Here is a 16,829-nt window from a genome sequence, read left to right on the forward strand (position 1 = left end):
GGCACTGTATCACACCAAGGACGTCACAGAGGATGAAGGTGATGTCTGGCCAGATGTGACAGGCCAGAGGCTCATGTATAGGATGTGTTTCTCCCAAAATACTGTGCTCCCCAGTCTGTACCCAGAAAAGCTTGTTATCTTGCACTCTCTCCCAGAGTAATAATATAACCACAAAACTCAAAGTCACACCCATTATGACGATTAAACAAGTTTTAAAAAGGAAGTAATCTAAACAATAGTGTTAAACCAATGAGCCTGATAGGCTCTGCAGTTTTGTGGGTAAGGATGTAACTTAATGATAGGGCACTTTCCTTGGATTTGATCTCCAGCACGGCAAAATTTAGACAATATCCTAAAACTTTAGAATGAGGCTTGCCCTTGGGATGCTGTGCACCTGCAGCCAGGCTGGGCTGCCTTGCAGTAACGGAATGAGACATGAAGATATCTTCTTGGAAACCAGAAGTTGTTAGCGGGAACATGTTTCCTGACAATGAGCATGGCTATGTTTCTACTGCTAAGATCATATAGGCTTCTAGAGTGTGCCAATAGCTAACTCATGAAATAAAGGAGAATGTAAGGAGATATTCTAGAGTAAAGCACACAAAGTAAAAGGTTCTTTCAAAGAGGGAAAGACAGTTTGCTACTTTGTCAGTCTCTGTGATGAGTCATGACTACAGCCATTACCTGGGCAGCACATGGACTGTTCCTAAGATGACGTCTAAAGGCCTAACAGATTTCTCAGTGCTCTGACCATGGCGCTAAGTGCAGGCTCACGTGACTGGCAGGCTTTGCTTAGCTCTACTCTTCATTTGGATGTTGGAATCATTCTGGTGCATTTTTTTATTTAATTTATCCCCTGGTTAAACTAAAAATTTGTCACCAATCTTTCCTTTGGAAGTTTTGAGTATCTTTCTGATTTAAATCAATGGTGCTTGATTATTTTTAAGATAAACTTTTCTTATATGTATATCAGCATTTGCCTACATATGTGTGTGTGTGTGTGTCTGTGTGTGTGTGTCTGTCTCTGTGTATGTGTGTGTATCTATCTGTCTGCCTGTCTCTGTGTGTGTGTGTGTGTCTATCTCTCTCTCTCTGTGTGTGTGTGGGCATGTGTGTGTGTGTGTGTGTGTGTGTGTGTGAGTCTGTCTCTGTGTGTGTGTGTGTGTGTGTGTGTGTGTGTGTGTGCGTGCGTGTGCGTGCGTGCGTGCGTGCGTGTACCATGTCCATGTCTGGTACCACAGAGGCCAGAAGAGGTTCTGTCCCTGGATCTGACGTTACGGGTTGGTTTGAGCTTCTGTGTGGGTGTAGGGAACTGAACCTATGTCCTTTACAATAGCAGCAAGTGATCTTAATGTCTGAGCCATTGCTCCACCTCAGTAGGTAGCGCTTTGTAGTTAATCTTCAGAGGAAGCCATTTAAACAGCAAATACGTTTTGTGTCAGTGGGTGTATTGATATCCATTTGCATTTTTAGTTGTTCTCTTCAGGCAAAGTGGCTCTTTGGGCACTTCATTTCTCCTTCCTATTGCATGCACATCACCAAACACCCAGATGTGTAACCACTTTGCTCATCTGTATGCTCTGCTCAGGCAGGGCCACACTGTGGGCAGACAGAACACAGGAAGTTGTATTCACAAGAAAGCTAAGAATGCATGAACTGAGGCCAGGGGGGGAGGGAGCCACTTGATTGCTGGGTGGTCCTTTGACCTTAGTGGCATGGTTTCCTGCCCTAGAGATGCCTCTGTGCTGACGATGAGTGTGGGCGTTGAAGGAGACATTGCTGCTCCTCTCTGCACCCTCGGCGTATTGGTCCCCTTGTGCCTGACTCCTGTCGGGCATTTTCATGTTTGTAAAAAGCACAGAATGGTCATTCATATGAAGAAATCTGGATTACCAGATTTCCAGCATGTGGGATGGACACAGCATTTCTTCTCGGCACACGATCCATAAGCCACATGGAACCGTCTTCAGCTCTTGGCTGGGAGTTTCTGTAGATTCCTCTGACTCACTTCCTTTAGAAGCCTGCTTGATAATCACATGTGCTGTATGGAACACACTTTTCTCTTTTCTTTCTGAAGGTTGAGTGCAGGGCCTTGTACATGCTAAGTCCATGCTTCATCACTGAGCTGTACCCCCGCTCCTTGTAACGGGAAGGATTGCATGAGGACAAACACTCTGATGGACGGGTCCCAGGGCTTTGATGCCACCTACGTTTGAGGAAGAAAGTGGCTTGGTATTGGTGTCTTCCGAACAAGAAGCAAATTCTGGAAGAAACAGGAGGTGCCGAGTCCACAGAAAATTCAGACCTTGAATTTTAGAGCAAAACCTGTTGTCATGTCAGGTTTTCTCCCAGTAGTGATTCATTTATTATAGCCATGCAATTAATAAAGCAGCTCTTGGATTTTACAGTGGAGAATTTGAGATAAAATTTGTTTATGAGAGTGATGGTAGAATGGGCCTGTCCGATCCAAATTGCTAATGAGAGATGTAAAGATTACAGCAAACTGATATGTGATGAGAAAGAAATGGAGCCCTGGACCAAAGGCTGTGGTAAGGCTGTAGGAGTAGTGAGTCAGCGAGACAGACAGACGGTGGCAGTCTGGGAGCAGATCAGGGCTCATGCAAAGGTTAAACAGAAGGCACACTGCTTTTTCCTTGTTTCATACATGTGTGTGCTGTATTTACGAATGTTCACATGTACATACACATGTGTGTTTGAGTGCGGAAACTCCAGGCACTCCTCCACCTTACTCTTTGAGGCAGAGTCTCTCAGTCAAACCTGGCATTCATCTGTACCACTAGCCTTGCCAGTCAGCTTAGCTCGTTCAGTGATCCCAGCTCTGCCCTGGGCTGCCACCCCTACTTGGAGTTACCTGGGTTGTGGGGATTTTTGACTCAGATTCTCTTGTGTTGTGAGCCTTTTTACTGCCAAACCATCTCCCTAGTCCTAGACTGCAGTTTCTTCCAATGAGGGGGTCTGTAAATGCAAGGTGTTCTTTAGGAGAAATGGATGGTTAAACCAGAGAGATGGTCAGTGAAGACAAAAAGGACGTACCAAGTGTGAGGGAACTAGAAAGGCCTGATTGATCTTCAGCCCTCAAGTGAGAGAGGCCCACATCTACATGCCTCTGTGAAATTTTGGGCACTATGGACCAAGGATATATCATATGGATCATAAAAGGAAAAGCAAGCTACCAATAAAAGTAAGTTAGGATGATGAACTCTTCATCAACATTTCTTGTTTTCCAGATGTGGTGGCACATCCTATAATCTCGGTCACTCAAGAGGTATCACCAGGACTTTCATGAGCTTCTGAAACTATGGCACCCAGCAAAATCCCGTGTCAAAGCAAATCAACAAACAAAAACTGACTAGCCTCAACCAGCCGACTGACCAGCTAGTCAATAAAACTGAATAGCGTCAGTTGGTATTGGACAGTGAAACATTTCCTCCAAAATGGAAGGGAGTCATATCTCAGCTTGGGTGTCTGCATCCTGCTAAGCTGGCAATGAGCACAGAGTAGTAAACACACTCACATTCGTTTGTATAGATTTAAGCAGGCATTCAATAGTGGAAACAATGACTAAACCACACTGGGCCTTCCCATGTTCTGCTTGATTTTACCACTTCAGAGAGGGAATGAATGGAATAAACTCAAGTTGGAAAGTCCCAAGCTTCTCCACTTTAATTAGCATGCTTTGGGACATGGTGGAAGAGTCATTTATATGAATGTAAAGATGAGTCACACTTGAAGGTGTCCCTTTTACTTTGCAGAAGAGAGCACACGTGATCTTTAAACTTGCTAACTAAAGTACATTGAAGCAAGGGGTGTGTGAGTCTCGCTTCAGCCCATCTCTGCAGAGTATGCCTTTGATGTCTGCTACCCAGGGACTAGCAGACATGAGGCTAGGACATCCCCTGCAGAACCAGTGGATGACAATGGGAGAGACAAACGGTTAAGAAGAACCAGCAATCAAACGTTGATGTGCTGACACATAGAGTAGAATCTATGGGAGGCTTTGTAAAGACCTTGAGGAATAAATTCGAGAATTAGGTAAAGGTCAGTGTAGGATGTAGTAAAGATATCTTCAAATGTTGGCAGATAGGAAAGTGGTTTAGACATAGTGAATTTTCCTGAGCTCCTGGACCATCATGCGGTAGGGGTTCTATGATAGTCCTTTAGCGAAGCCAACACTTTAAGGGGCAATTAGGGATTATGATGGCTGGATCTGAATTCATCTGATATCTACCTCATGCCCAATGAGCACTGTGGGAATCGTGATTCATTAGTGAATATTTAGCAGTTTCTTCTCTTGGCATCAATTTGTCTATAATGCAAATCTAGCTTTCAAAAAGAATTTTGAAAAGTACGTTTCGATGTACTTCCACAGTTTCTGTTAATATTGAAGAAGTTACATATTTTTAATTTTAAACTTACATCTGATGAACTTGTTGATATTCTTCCTCCCAACGTTGTGTTTAAAAGCACTCATCTGCTCTTTTCTCTTGAAAGTTCCCCAAATGATATAATTATATGGGTGCATTGCTTCTGATTTAATGTAAACGGCACTGGTACTGATGGAGTTCAGATGAGCTGGCATGAGTGGAGTCTGCTGTGGTGTTCTGTGGTCTGCTTCATTAGGCACACCATTCTCTCCACTGCTGGTAGCGTCGGGGAGGCAGCTGACTGGGGTCTCATTGTCTGGATTTATTTTACTTGGAAGCTGAAGTGGTTATTTCCACTGAATACTGTTACAGGAAGCAAGAGAGGAGATAAACAAACGGAATGTTCACTCTAGCAACTCTTTGGTTATTAGTATTTTAAGGGCACATTTAAAGACCTCTAGCTCTTTTATCCTCAGTTATAAACAGAAAAGTGCATTTCTCTTTCCATAAAATACAGTGTGGAAAGTCTTTAAGTGAAACATCGCACACTTGGGGTGTGAGCACTTAGGCATGGTTAACGGCCAAACCTGGGCCGTGCGGCTTTGGCTCGTTGTTCCTTGTCGCCTTTTGCTAATTTGAGAAAAAGGCTGATTGAAGACAACCATGTATCTTACTGTACCCCAGTTCTGTTTTCATTGTAGAAAGGTCTATTGTTTCTCCTGTGTATGCTGATGCATGTAAGAAAGAAGTTAACTCTGAGAAGTAACCATACAGTGACACATAAGGCATGTTTGAGTGCTTGACCTTACATCTCTGTCATTCGGTGACCGTCACAATAGAGTCCCTATCAGGCACGTGCAATTTTACTTATGACTGGGCTTTTCTTTCCCTTCACTCTGCAGAGCAGCATCTCTGTACACTTAACTTTCATTGCTTTGACATTTGGTGGCCTAAAGATGATGTCTAAGTCCGACCACTCCTCCATGTCCCTAAGGACCTTATGACCTGATCTGTCTTCCCCCCGAGTACAGGGAGAAACTGAAGGTTGCCTAAGCTATTTATTTGCAGTGGCGATGGACTGGGCCCTGCGTTGTCTCAGAGAGTAAGCCGTGTGAATGTACGGCTTTCCTTCTCACAGTGCACTTGATTGTTCCATAAAGCACAGCTATCTCTCACCTGGTCATAATACCTGAACTGTAAGTTCTTTCTTGCTTCTTTCCAAGTCTGTTTCTGCTTGGAAGCTTTTGTAATGTAGCAGATAAAGGAAAAGATACACATCATAACCCTACTGCCCTTCTTCATCTTCAAGCCCTCCGCATTTATAATACTGTTCAGATATCTTGTTTTGCTTTGAGATAGGGTCTCTTTATGTTACACAAGCTTATCTGGAACCCACCATGTAGCCCAAGCTAGCTTTGAATATCCTTCCCAGCTTAGCACTGAAACTTTTTACCAAGCCTCCTGGATCTCTGCGTATGAGCTTGGCCTTCGTGGCTCAGACCTGTGATTCCAGGTCCTTAGGAATCTGAGGCAAGAGGATCGGGGTTTAGGGTTAGCACTGGCTACAGAGTTTGTTTGAGGTCAGCTAGGACACCTAGTAAGACTCTTATCTCAAAAATAAAAAGTGAACAGATAAATTGAGATATAGCTTAGTACACTTTCCAGTGTGTGTATGAGTGAGGCCCTGGGCTTGAGCCTCGGTTATAAGTATCTCTGTGTAGAGTTGGCCCCTGGCTTTCGTGTTGATCCATCTAGGGGTGCTCTCCTTCACCCTCTCTCAGTCCAGCACATGGCTGACGTCTTCTGCTCTGAAGCATTTGCCATGCCATCCACCTTAAGGATCAAGACTTTTGTGCACAGTGCTTAGGAATGTGCATTCCTTATCCAGGGCGACAGTTAGCTTTTAACTAGCTTATTATTTGAATGACTATTGAAAACTATTGATAATCTATAGAATGGCAGTAAAATTATAAATCTTTAAGAAGACCATAAAATAGTCAGGTGATGCATGAATGTGATCGTTTGTACATGCTTGGCCCAGGGAGTGGCACTATTAGAAGGTGTGGCCTTGTTGGAGGAAGTGTGTCACTGTGGGGGTGGGCTTGGAGACCCTCTTCCTAGCTGCCTGAGGATGCTCAGTCTGTTCCTGGCTTCCTTGGGGTGAAGATGTAGAACTCAGATCCTCTAGCACCATGCCTGGCTGGATGCTGTGATGCTGCCATGGTCCCACCAAGATGATCATGGACTGAACCTCTGAACCTGTAAGCCAGCCCCAATCAAATGTTGCCCTTTATAAAACTTACATTGGTCATGGTGTCTGTTCACAGCAATAAGACCCTACCTAAGACAGTAAATCACCTGAAATAGTTCCTTAGAGAGATGTACTGACTCCTAGCACGTTGTAGGTTCTAGGTAAGTCAGTAGTCTCTTCATCATCATCCCGGTTGTTGACTGAGACTCTTAGGGTGGTCTTGATACTTCACTTTATAGAGGTGGTTTCATTCATCTGATTTGTCTCTTTAAGAAATTGGCTGCAGATTCTTTATGTTACTTCATCATTAATTAATTCATCCACTCCTTTGTGTTGTGTATGTGTGTACCTGCGAACACACACGTGCATGCTGACACATGTTAAGATTAGAGACCGCCATTGGGGATTGGTTCTCTGTGGCCACTATGTGGGATCTAGGAATCAAACTCAGATCACCATGCCTGTGTGCAAGAGTTCTACCCTCTGAACCATTTCACTGGGCCCGTTTAATTTTTTAAATTACAGTTTGAGCCACCACTTCTGTTTTATGTACTTCTGGAATTGAACTCATGGCCTGCGTATGCTACACAAACACTTTCCTAACTGACCTACGTCTCCAGCCTGTCAAGCTTACTTCATGAAGAGAGATAGACATGAGAAGAAACGAGCACCTTAGAGTGAAAGTCTTGGAAGCTGGCAGCTATGAAGGATCTGACTCAGCTTCTTTCACTCTGAGTGGAAAGTCTTCTCTAAAGATCTTATGACCATGGAGTGTTGAAAGAAAGTTCTGGGCTCTTGAGAGTGTAGATGCACTAAGCCCAGGAGCTGCTACAGTTGAGGGACAAGGGCTATTTTGATGTGCAAATGCAGGTGAGATGGGTGCTAGAATGCTAGTGGCCAGCATTTCTGAGGAAGCCCATTAGAGGACTTGAGAAACCCATCTGAAGTAGGGTAGTGTTATCACAGAAGCTGACAGAGGCAGAGTCAGGATGGCCATGCTACCTGAAGAAGGGCCATCCTTGACGACAGTGTGCGTGGTGCCCATACCCACCTCTGCCAGCTGCAGAGTGAATACTCTGGTCACAGTAGAGTAGGGCAGAGTAGCCATTTTCCATGCACCACGGAGGCTTACACAGCGTTGTTTACTCCCACTGTAGTGGCTTAAGTGAGAAATGCTCCTGATAGGCTCCTGTATTTGTCCAACTTGATCCACAATTGGTGTTGTTGTCCTGGGAGATTATGGAACCTAGGAGGTGCAGCATCACTGGAGGAAGTATGTCGCTGTGGATAGTGTGGATAGCCTTGCCCCACTTTCTGTTTGTCCTCTCTCTCCCTTCCCCCCCAGATAGCGTCTCCCCTCCTCCCCTTCCCCTGTCCCAGCTCCTTCTTATGTGCATACAAATATGATCAGCCAGCTTCTTTCCTGTGTCTGCTGCCATCCCATACATTCTCCACTATTAATGGTCTCTATCCCACCAGCACTGTGAGCTAAACTAAAGCCCTCCTTCCTGCACTTTACTTTGATTATGGTATCTCAACATGGAGAAAGTAAGGATACACATATCTAGCAGAAACAGATCACTAGGGGATAAGAATCTCTCTCTGAGTTTGCTAATAGAAGTAATGTTCAAAAACCAAGGGTGACCATGTAAGATACTTAGTTGTTGTTTTTCAAGGTACTGTGGAAAATCCTAAGACACACCTCACCATGTGTGTCTGGCACTTTACCTGTCTTTACTTATTATAAGCAGAAAGGCTGGAAATCCTCATCCTGCCAATGCGTCTAATATTTCTTTCCTTAGAATATTGTCTATAATATAAATAATTGATAGTAAATTAGATGGAATTTGTAATCTCTGAGACTTTTCAAGGGACTTTGTATAATCATCTTGGAAGTTAGAACTCTGTAGTCAGACGCCTGGTGAACAGCAGACATACTGAGCCTCTGTACACTTAATATAGATGTAACATTATCATGTAGTTACGATCAGTGGTTAGCCCTTTTGTATTGGTAATTAGAATTCCAGTCTCTTCTTCATACATAACCAGCTGGATGTCCTTGTTAATTCCTCAAACTCTTCTTTTTTCCTTTTTTTCTTTTTTTCAGAGCTGGGGACCGATCCTCAAACTCTTCTGAGGTTGAATTTATTTATTTATTTATTTGAAAAATAATAGCATCATTGTCCTGTGAGATAGTTAAACTTTAACTGATGGCATGGTTGTTACAAGAGCCTGGTATGTACTGGGCTTCTGTTGGGTTTAGAGAAAACAAAGTTTATTGCCTGAAGAACAGGGACATTGAAATAGGTACGGGAGAGTGTGTGTAGTATGAATTCTAGCTGACACACTTAACGGATTTCCCAATCTGTGGTCGAGTCACTGGATTCTGTGTCTTCGGTTTCTTTTTTATAACAAGAAACTAGTATGCCCACAGTCGTTGGCGTGTAGCTCCTGCCTGTCCACAACCGATGCAATGGATGCCATTGCTACTGCTGCTGTCGACCTCACGTCGCTGTTAGCATTGTCATCACTGCCGTCACCTCATGCCATTGGCATCACCATCACGGCCACCATCACTAGAGACTACCTACACAGGACCTTTCTGCCTCACGTTTCAGGGGATACAGGGAACACGCTTTTCTTCTTAATTTACGGAGGTGTCAAGCTTAAACATCCTTTTCCATTGAGAAACTTTTAGAAGAGCAGAAAGCTTTGCTCCTGTTTGTAGTGTCCGTGTAGAACACCTTTATCTCATAGCGGTGTTCAGAGTAGACCTGTACTTTCGCACTGTACTTTCTCGTGCTGTTGACCTTTGTAGTCAGGTGTAGGCGCCACAGTTGGGTTGTTAAGTCTATTTATAGCAGACGCACTATGAGAAGGACTGTGTCAGCCTCCCCTGGAAGGACATCTGAAGTACTTACATGGTTGACGCCTCAGGGCAGCCGAGATCAGAGCCGCATTACAAACCGGGGTCTTTATCTTTTAGTTAGTGTCCCTGTCGAGGCTGCCTGAGGGCTCACCTAGTGTCAGGTGGAGATCGTGTGTTAATGAACACTTTTCCTTCATTATTTTTCTCTCTTAGAACGATACCGCATTCAGAGCGAACGGTTTGAAGATCTCTGGCTCATAACAAATGAACTCATCCTCCGCCTTCAGGATCATTTTGAAAAACAGGGAACCAAAGACTTTGCATGTTCTTTTTCTGGATGTGTGCCCCTTCAAGAATATTTTGAGTTGATTGATCATCATTTTGAGGTATGATATTAAGCCGCCTAATTTTACTTGAAGAATAAATCAAAGAGTGAGAGATGCCGTGGGAGAGAGTGCGGGCACGTGCTGGTTAGCTGTGTGCTGGGAGTTGTTCCTATGTGATGGCGGACTTCGCCCAGTTACTGACGAGCTGCAGACATTTGCAGAGCGACAGGCTGCAGCCTGGCTTGGGTCCCACCTTTGAACATGGCTGATTGGATTCTCCCACATGTCAGCCTAACCCTTGACCTCCATAGGCCATGGGTCAAACGTTAGAGTTTGTCATCAGTGGTTTGGCTGAAATATCTGAGGTGGGTAAGTGAGGTGTGAGTATGAGGTGATGTTTCTTTTTTCATCCATAATGCGACAGCAGAGCGTCTGTCTGCACTGGACTGCCGGCCAGTTAACCATGTAGCATGCTCCTTCGTACCTGCCGTGATGGGTGCCTAGTGAAGGCTGAGTTGTTCAGTGTATAAGCCTGAGGCTGACAGTGTCTGCTGCTCTGAATGTCCTCCTGCCAGTGTTCATGTCGGGGTCTCTTGAGGGTCTCAGTATTTGGAAAGATTCATGGTTTCTGAATGAATGGACTGTAACTATCGTTATTTTAAATGTATGCATTAAAGTCACAGGTGCACTCACTGAATAGAATCTGTGAACAGATTCTATAGGGATTCTTAAAAAGAAGGAAATTTGGAATATCTAGTGTTTGTTACTAGGGTGACTTTTTTTTTTATTCTTTAATATTTTGTTACAGTCCAGACTTTATCCTCCTACTCTACCTTCCAACTGTTCCACATTTCACACCCCTCTCTGTCTCCAAGAGGATGTCCTCCAACCCCCACCCCAGTGACTATGTTTTTTAAGACTTTGTTTTATTTTTATTTTAAGAGTTCATTCGTGGTCCTTAGTGTATATATGTGCATCACATACAGCAGGTACCCCTAGAGGCCAGAAGCCAGTACTAGGTTCCCTGAAACCGGGGCCAGAAGCTGTGAGCATTGGCTCTGGGACCTGAACCTGGGTCTGCTGTAGGAGTAGGAAGTACTTGTAGCATTGAGCCATCTCTCACAGCCCTTGCTCTTTAAGGACTCCAGCCCATCTCGAGGCTCATTGCTTTGTTGAGAGACTCACCTTTTCAGCTAGACTGGCTAGCCACCTAGGATTCAGGCTCTGACTGTCTACATCCCACCCCCAGCCTCACTCCAGGCCTTTTGGCTTTTTCTGTGGGAGATCTGAGAAGGGCCTCCACCTTCCACAGCGGGCACTTTACCCGTTAGCCGCCTCCGCAGCTGAGGTACTAGTCATTTTGTGTGTTAGTGTGCATTTGACACAATTGTGGCACCAACATTGACAGCTTGGGAGCATATATTGAGATACTTTATCTGTAGACATTTTGAATTTTAATATTTCAGCATAATTATGGATATCCATGTATAATTTTTGTATATTTACTATAACATGTATGTATAATTGTATACAATATAGATATATATGTAAAATATAGAATATAGTAATGTTTATATAAGTCTTTCTTTTGGAGTACTGGGGAGAAGAAGTAGGGTTTTGTACATAGTAAGCAAATCTTTTGGCATGAGCTTCATCCCTGGGCCCCTCCATTGTTCTTTGCAGACATCATTTCTAGAACAGGTGTGCAGAAGCTGTATGCTGGAGAACTGAGGTAGTTTCATTCTTCCAGGCTGTCTTGTAAGGAATCCTTGCTTGACTGTGGTCTATGGAAGAGTCCAGAGCGACAATACTAACTACATGTTCATAACATTTGAGGCAGAGAAGACTACTGTGTTCTGTTGGCTTAGGTTTGCCACACACGTCCCCCTCTGGCGTTCGTGGATCGGGACTCCCCCGTGTTTCTGTACCAGGTTCTTCCTTTGGGGGAGGGGTTTTGGCCCTTAGATTTGTTATACCCACGGGGTAGTGAGTTTCTTCCTTTGCTCCCTATTGGCACTGTCTGCTTCCCGCTGAAGTTCTTAAACTTTTAGTCAAGATAGCTTCTAGAATCCAGGTTGCTTTGTGTAAGCAAGGAAACTATGTTTGCTTTACTCATTTTAATTCTTGGTTTGGGGCCTCATGATCAATACATATTGCTGAAATGTTGCAGTTCTTTTATTTGTGTCGTTGCTGTGACTGCTGACGTGGCTCAGGGTTGGCTCTCCTCCTTCCCCGTGGCTTGTGAGAGCAGGTAGTCAGGGTTACTCGGCAAGCGCTTTTACCCTCAGAGCCATCTCGCCAGCCCTGAGGTCCATGTGTTATGAAATTCTGATCTTGAAAGATACCTTACTCTCTAGTTCATGCTACACATTGGGCTGGCAGCCCGGTTGGCACCTGCCTGTCAAGGACGTCTTTTTAGTATCATGTGTTCATAGACTCAGGGGATATTGTGTAAGCACAAGGAGGTGAGTTATACTGACCTGTCGTTCTTAAGACAGCGTCTCCTATGTCCCCAGTTGCACCTGATGATACAGTTTACACCTTGTAAGCCCTCTCCCTTCCCTTCAGAGTATTGGGATTGCTGGTTGAGCACTGCCATGCGTGGTGTACATGGTACTAGGAACCAGACTCTGGCTTCCAGCACACGAGGAAAGTCCTCCGACTGCTGATGCCTAGCACCTTTTATATCTTTAAAATTTTTACTTATAAAAATTGATTGTTTTTATGCTGCTCATATATTCTTTTTTATTTTTGAGATTATAATTAGATTACAAATCTTCCTTTCCCTTTCCTACTCCAAGGTCTCCCATGTACCCTTGTCCACTCTCCTTCAGATTTACATGTAAATACATGTATGTACACGTGCACTCCTACGCATGAGCTCTTGAGTCCGTATGGAGTTACCTGTGTGCACGTTTTCAGGGCTGATTGTTCGGCACTGGGCACCCACTTGGTGTGCTGTCTCCTGGAGAAGACTGTCTCCTGTTCTCAGCTCTCCTCAGTTGCCCGTGGATCCTTGTGTAGGGTTGTCTTTTTCTCCTCCACTTTGGTGTCTGTTGGTGTTGTCCTAGTTCAGCTCAGGATTGGCAGTCACATTGGTGAGACTTTATAGGTGTGGCTTCTGTTATTTCTAGAAGACACAGTCGAACAGCAAACTTCCTGACCCACTGACCCTTACAATCTTTCAACCCTCGTCTTCTGCAAGGTTCTGTGAGCCTCGGGTGTGGGAATGTTTTGTAGGTGAATCCAATAGGAGAACTTCACAGCTCTGTGTATTGATTGGTTGTGGTTTTCTGTAATGGTTTCTTGTCTGCTGCAAACAAAAGTTTTCTTGAGGAAGGAGAGCTTGTCTGTGGGTATAAGAACAGATGTTAATAGATCGTTGTTAGGGATTGTGCTGTTTTAGTAAATTAGCGGGTTCTCCTGTAGTAACCAGCGCTCACGAGCACTGAGTAGTTAGCTGGGTTTCCAGTACCAGGCAACGCCTCCTGTGTGTTGATTGGCGTTTGGTTCAATTAGCGACCCTTGGTTACCAGCCAGGTATGTAGGCCACTCAGCGCCCTTCAGGTAGCCTTGCTGTTTGTCAGTGTGCTTCACAGACATTGTATTGGGGAGGACTCTCTGTCGCCTCCGTCCTTTGGAAGCTTGTGCAGGACTTTCAGGTACCATCAAAGCTGGTCCTCACGGAGAAGACGTTCCAGCTCAGAGGTTTCTGGGCTCTGTTTTGGAAAGGAATCATGTCTTCAGTAATAGGGACTTACCCTTCTACCTCTGGTGGGTAACCCAGGGCAGCAGCAATAGGCTGTATGTTTTCAGAGCCTCTTGGCCAACAACTCAGAAGAGGGCTTCTCATGTCTGCTACTGTGGCTTTTGTTAGGTTGTCTCCGGCTCTTGGTGTTCCATCAGCCTAGATTAGAAAAGATTGTGCGTGTGTGTGTGTGTGTGTGTGTGTGTGTGTGTGTGTGTGTGTGTGTGCGCCTGCGCACGTGTGTATACATACATTGTATATATGTTTATCTATAATATGTATTTTATATATTTAATGATCCTCACACACACACACACACACACACACACACACACACACACACAGGTTTAGGCATGGAGTTACGTGTGTTGTAGCTTTGTTGTATAAACAGTTAATCCTGTGATTCCTGTGGCTTTCTCAGGCATCCTCACTCTTCTTTCATCCACCTCTCCGTCCTCCATGTTACCTCCTCATCCTCCCTAAAGAGTTTCTTTCTTATTTCCCTGGCAGATCACTTGGTTTTTTATTTACTTTTTTATTTTTTATTTTTTTATTTATTGGATTTTTTAAAATTTACATTTCTAATGTCATCCCCTTTCCCAGTTTCCTGTCCACAAACCTCCTATCCTGTCCCCCCTCCCACTTTTTGTATGAGGGTGTTCCCCATCCCCAACCACCCACCCCTTTCCACCTCCCCACCGACATTCCCCTACACTGGGAGGTCCAGCCTTGACAGGATCAAGGGCTTCTCCTCCCATTGGTGTCCAACAAGGCCATCCTCTGCTACTTATGCAGCTGGAGCCATGGGTCTGTCCATGTGTAGTCTTTGGATGGTGGTTTACCTGGGAGTCCCTGGTATTGTTGTTCTTATGGGACTGCAAACCCCTTTGGGTCCTTTAATCCTTTCTCTGACTCCTCCAATGGGGACCCTGTTCTCAGTTCAATGGTTGGCTGCTGCTCAATGGTACAGCTGTTCAGGAGATGGCTATAGCAGGCTCCTGTCAGCATGCACCTCTTGGCATCAGCAATATTGTCTGGATTTGGTGGCTGTATCTGGGCTGGATCCCTAGGTGGGGCAGGATCTGAATGGCCATTCCTTCAGTTTCTGCTCCACACTTTGTCTCTATGTCTCTTTCTATGAATATTTTTGTTCCCCCTTTTAAGAAGGACTGAAACATCTGCACTTTGGTCGTCCTTCTTCTTGAGCTTCATGTGGTCTGTGGTTCGTATCTTGGGTAATTCAAGCTTTTGAGCTAATATCCACTTATCAATGAGTGTATACCATGTGTGTTTTTCTGTGATTCCAGTTCTGTTCTTATGCAAATACAGCAAGTGGCTTGCCCTCCCAGACTTCTCCCCAGCCCCTTGTTTGCTATTGTATGTGTGCACACGGTCTAAAGTCAACTCTTTAATTGACGATTTATGTCTTCTGTTAATCTGAGGGATGAGAATTACCCTTCTTACTTCCAGTCCCAAGTACTATCTCATTTGCATCCCACTGTTGGTGAGGGGTGAGGTTGAGAGCAAGCCATGGCCTTTACGGGGTAGGGAGCTCAGACCTTGATTGTACTCACACTTTTTCAGTCTTGCTGAGGCCCATGCATAGGGTTAGATCACTCTGAGTGGTGAAGCCGTCCAGGAACTGCTCGGTCTCATGGGAGCAGGGCTCCATCTGTAGGGGTGAAGAGGCAGGACTGGAAGTGACCTGCTGGAGGGCAGGCTGGGCAGCGTCCTACCTCTGGCATGCCCTACAGCTGAGCCCAGTGTGTCTCCTGTGGCAGTAGATGCCGTCTGAGCCATAGGACCTGGCTGGTCCCTAGCAGCAGGTGCAGGGGTGGCCGCTGAGGGCGGTGGGTATGCGTCACAGCTTCTGAGAGACAGGGCGGATGTAGGAGCCAGGAAGAGTGGAGTAAGAGTCATGGACCATGGCCACTGCTGAAGTGCTGGGAAGCCACGGTTTTATTTTTATTAGTAATTAGTAGCTTGATTTTGTGAGTGTTTGTGTAAGTTTGTGGTGCGTGTCAGTGGCCTTTGTTTCAAACAGTAAAGCTGAGATTATACAAACGAGTTCACCTCCAGTGCTTTGGTGTCTAAGCCTTTGTTCACTTTGCTATTTTGTTTGTAGCAATGATAAAAAAGAGAAATTAAAATTTTTCTATGCAGCCTGTTTTCATGAAAGGTGCAGAAGATCCCCAGTCTTTTCCCAGGGATACATTGTGACACAATGTGACACTGTGACTCAGCTTTCACTGACCCATTTTCCTGTTGTCCCTGTAGTCATGAGCCAGACACCACGGACTCCTCACTCCTGTTACTCCGTTCACATCTGTCCGACTCCTTAACAGCTCTTAGTGCATTGTTTGTAATTTTAATTTAAACTGACTGTACAGTTTCTATTTAACACCCATGTAAAATTATTCCTTATAGCTACGGATAAATGGTGAAAAATTAGAAGAACTTTTATCTGAAAGAGCTGTACAGTTTCGGGCCATCCAGCGTCGGCTTCTCACAAGATTCAGAGATAAGACCCCCGCCCCCCTGCAGCACCTGGACACCCTGCTGGACGGGACGTACAAGCAGGTCAGTGCTACACTGGTGCAAATGTGTATTACTAGACATGCCTCTTCCTTACCCGAGGGTCGGGCACCAGAGCACCGAGATAGGCTGAGAGGCATAATTAGAATGGTTGTGTGATGTTTTGGGGTATATCCCCATAATTACCCCCTTTCTTCTCTATTTTCCCAAGAAACTACCACGTACTCCTGTGTTTGTATGATTATCATGAGGGCGCTTGCCTTCTTGTATCTTCTTGGGTTTCTACAAGCTATCACTCCTTTGCTTTAAAAATAGCATTGGCAGTATTTACATTCTAAGGTTTTAGAAAGTTCTAATAACTGCATATTCCTGTGTACTTGTGACAGGTAATATAGACATAGCCACATGTCACTCCCCTAGTGTTCCCCCAGGGGTGACATTCTAGAAAACTTTAGCAGGATGGAACCAACAGGGTATGGGGATGGATTAGAACCCTGCTCGCCTTAGGTTTGACTGTTTTTTATTTCCTTCCTTTCTCCTTCTGCGGCCACTGGTTCTCTGTAAGCATCTTTCCAAATGTACAATAAGACTTTGAGTTGGAAAGTGTCCCACAGAGGGGTGCCCGGGGGTGACCTTCATCTGACCCCAGTGTCCGGTGCAGCAGCAGCTCCGCCCTCTTCTGTGTATCTGGATGCTGAATTGTTAACTCTTTCTC

At 44.8% G+C, this 16,829-nt stretch overlaps 1 protein-coding gene across 34 annotated transcripts in view; it reads left to right on the forward strand.

The window, feature by feature from the left end:
• Window positions 1-16,829, forward strand: part of Bbs9 (Bardet-Biedl syndrome 9) — a 423,050-nt gene that overhangs the window by 225,324 nt on the left and 180,897 nt on the right. For all 34 annotated transcript variants that reach the window (XM_087561778.1, XM_087561774.1, XM_087561752.1 and 31 more), the window contains 2 exons: window positions 9,719-9,891; window positions 16,007-16,159. In XM_087561778.1, the coding sequence (XP_087417904.1) occupies window positions 9,719-9,891; window positions 16,007-16,159 (326 nt within the window). The remainder of the gene's footprint in view (window positions 1-9,718; window positions 9,892-16,006; window positions 16,160-16,829) is intronic.

Source organism: Rattus norvegicus, chromosome 8 (genome assembly GCF_021556685.1).
Source record: "Rattus norvegicus strain SHRSP/BbbUtx chromosome 8, alternate assembly SHRSP_T2T, whole genome shotgun sequence".
Taxonomy (NCBI): Eukaryota; Metazoa; Chordata; class Mammalia; order Rodentia; family Muridae; genus Rattus; species Rattus norvegicus.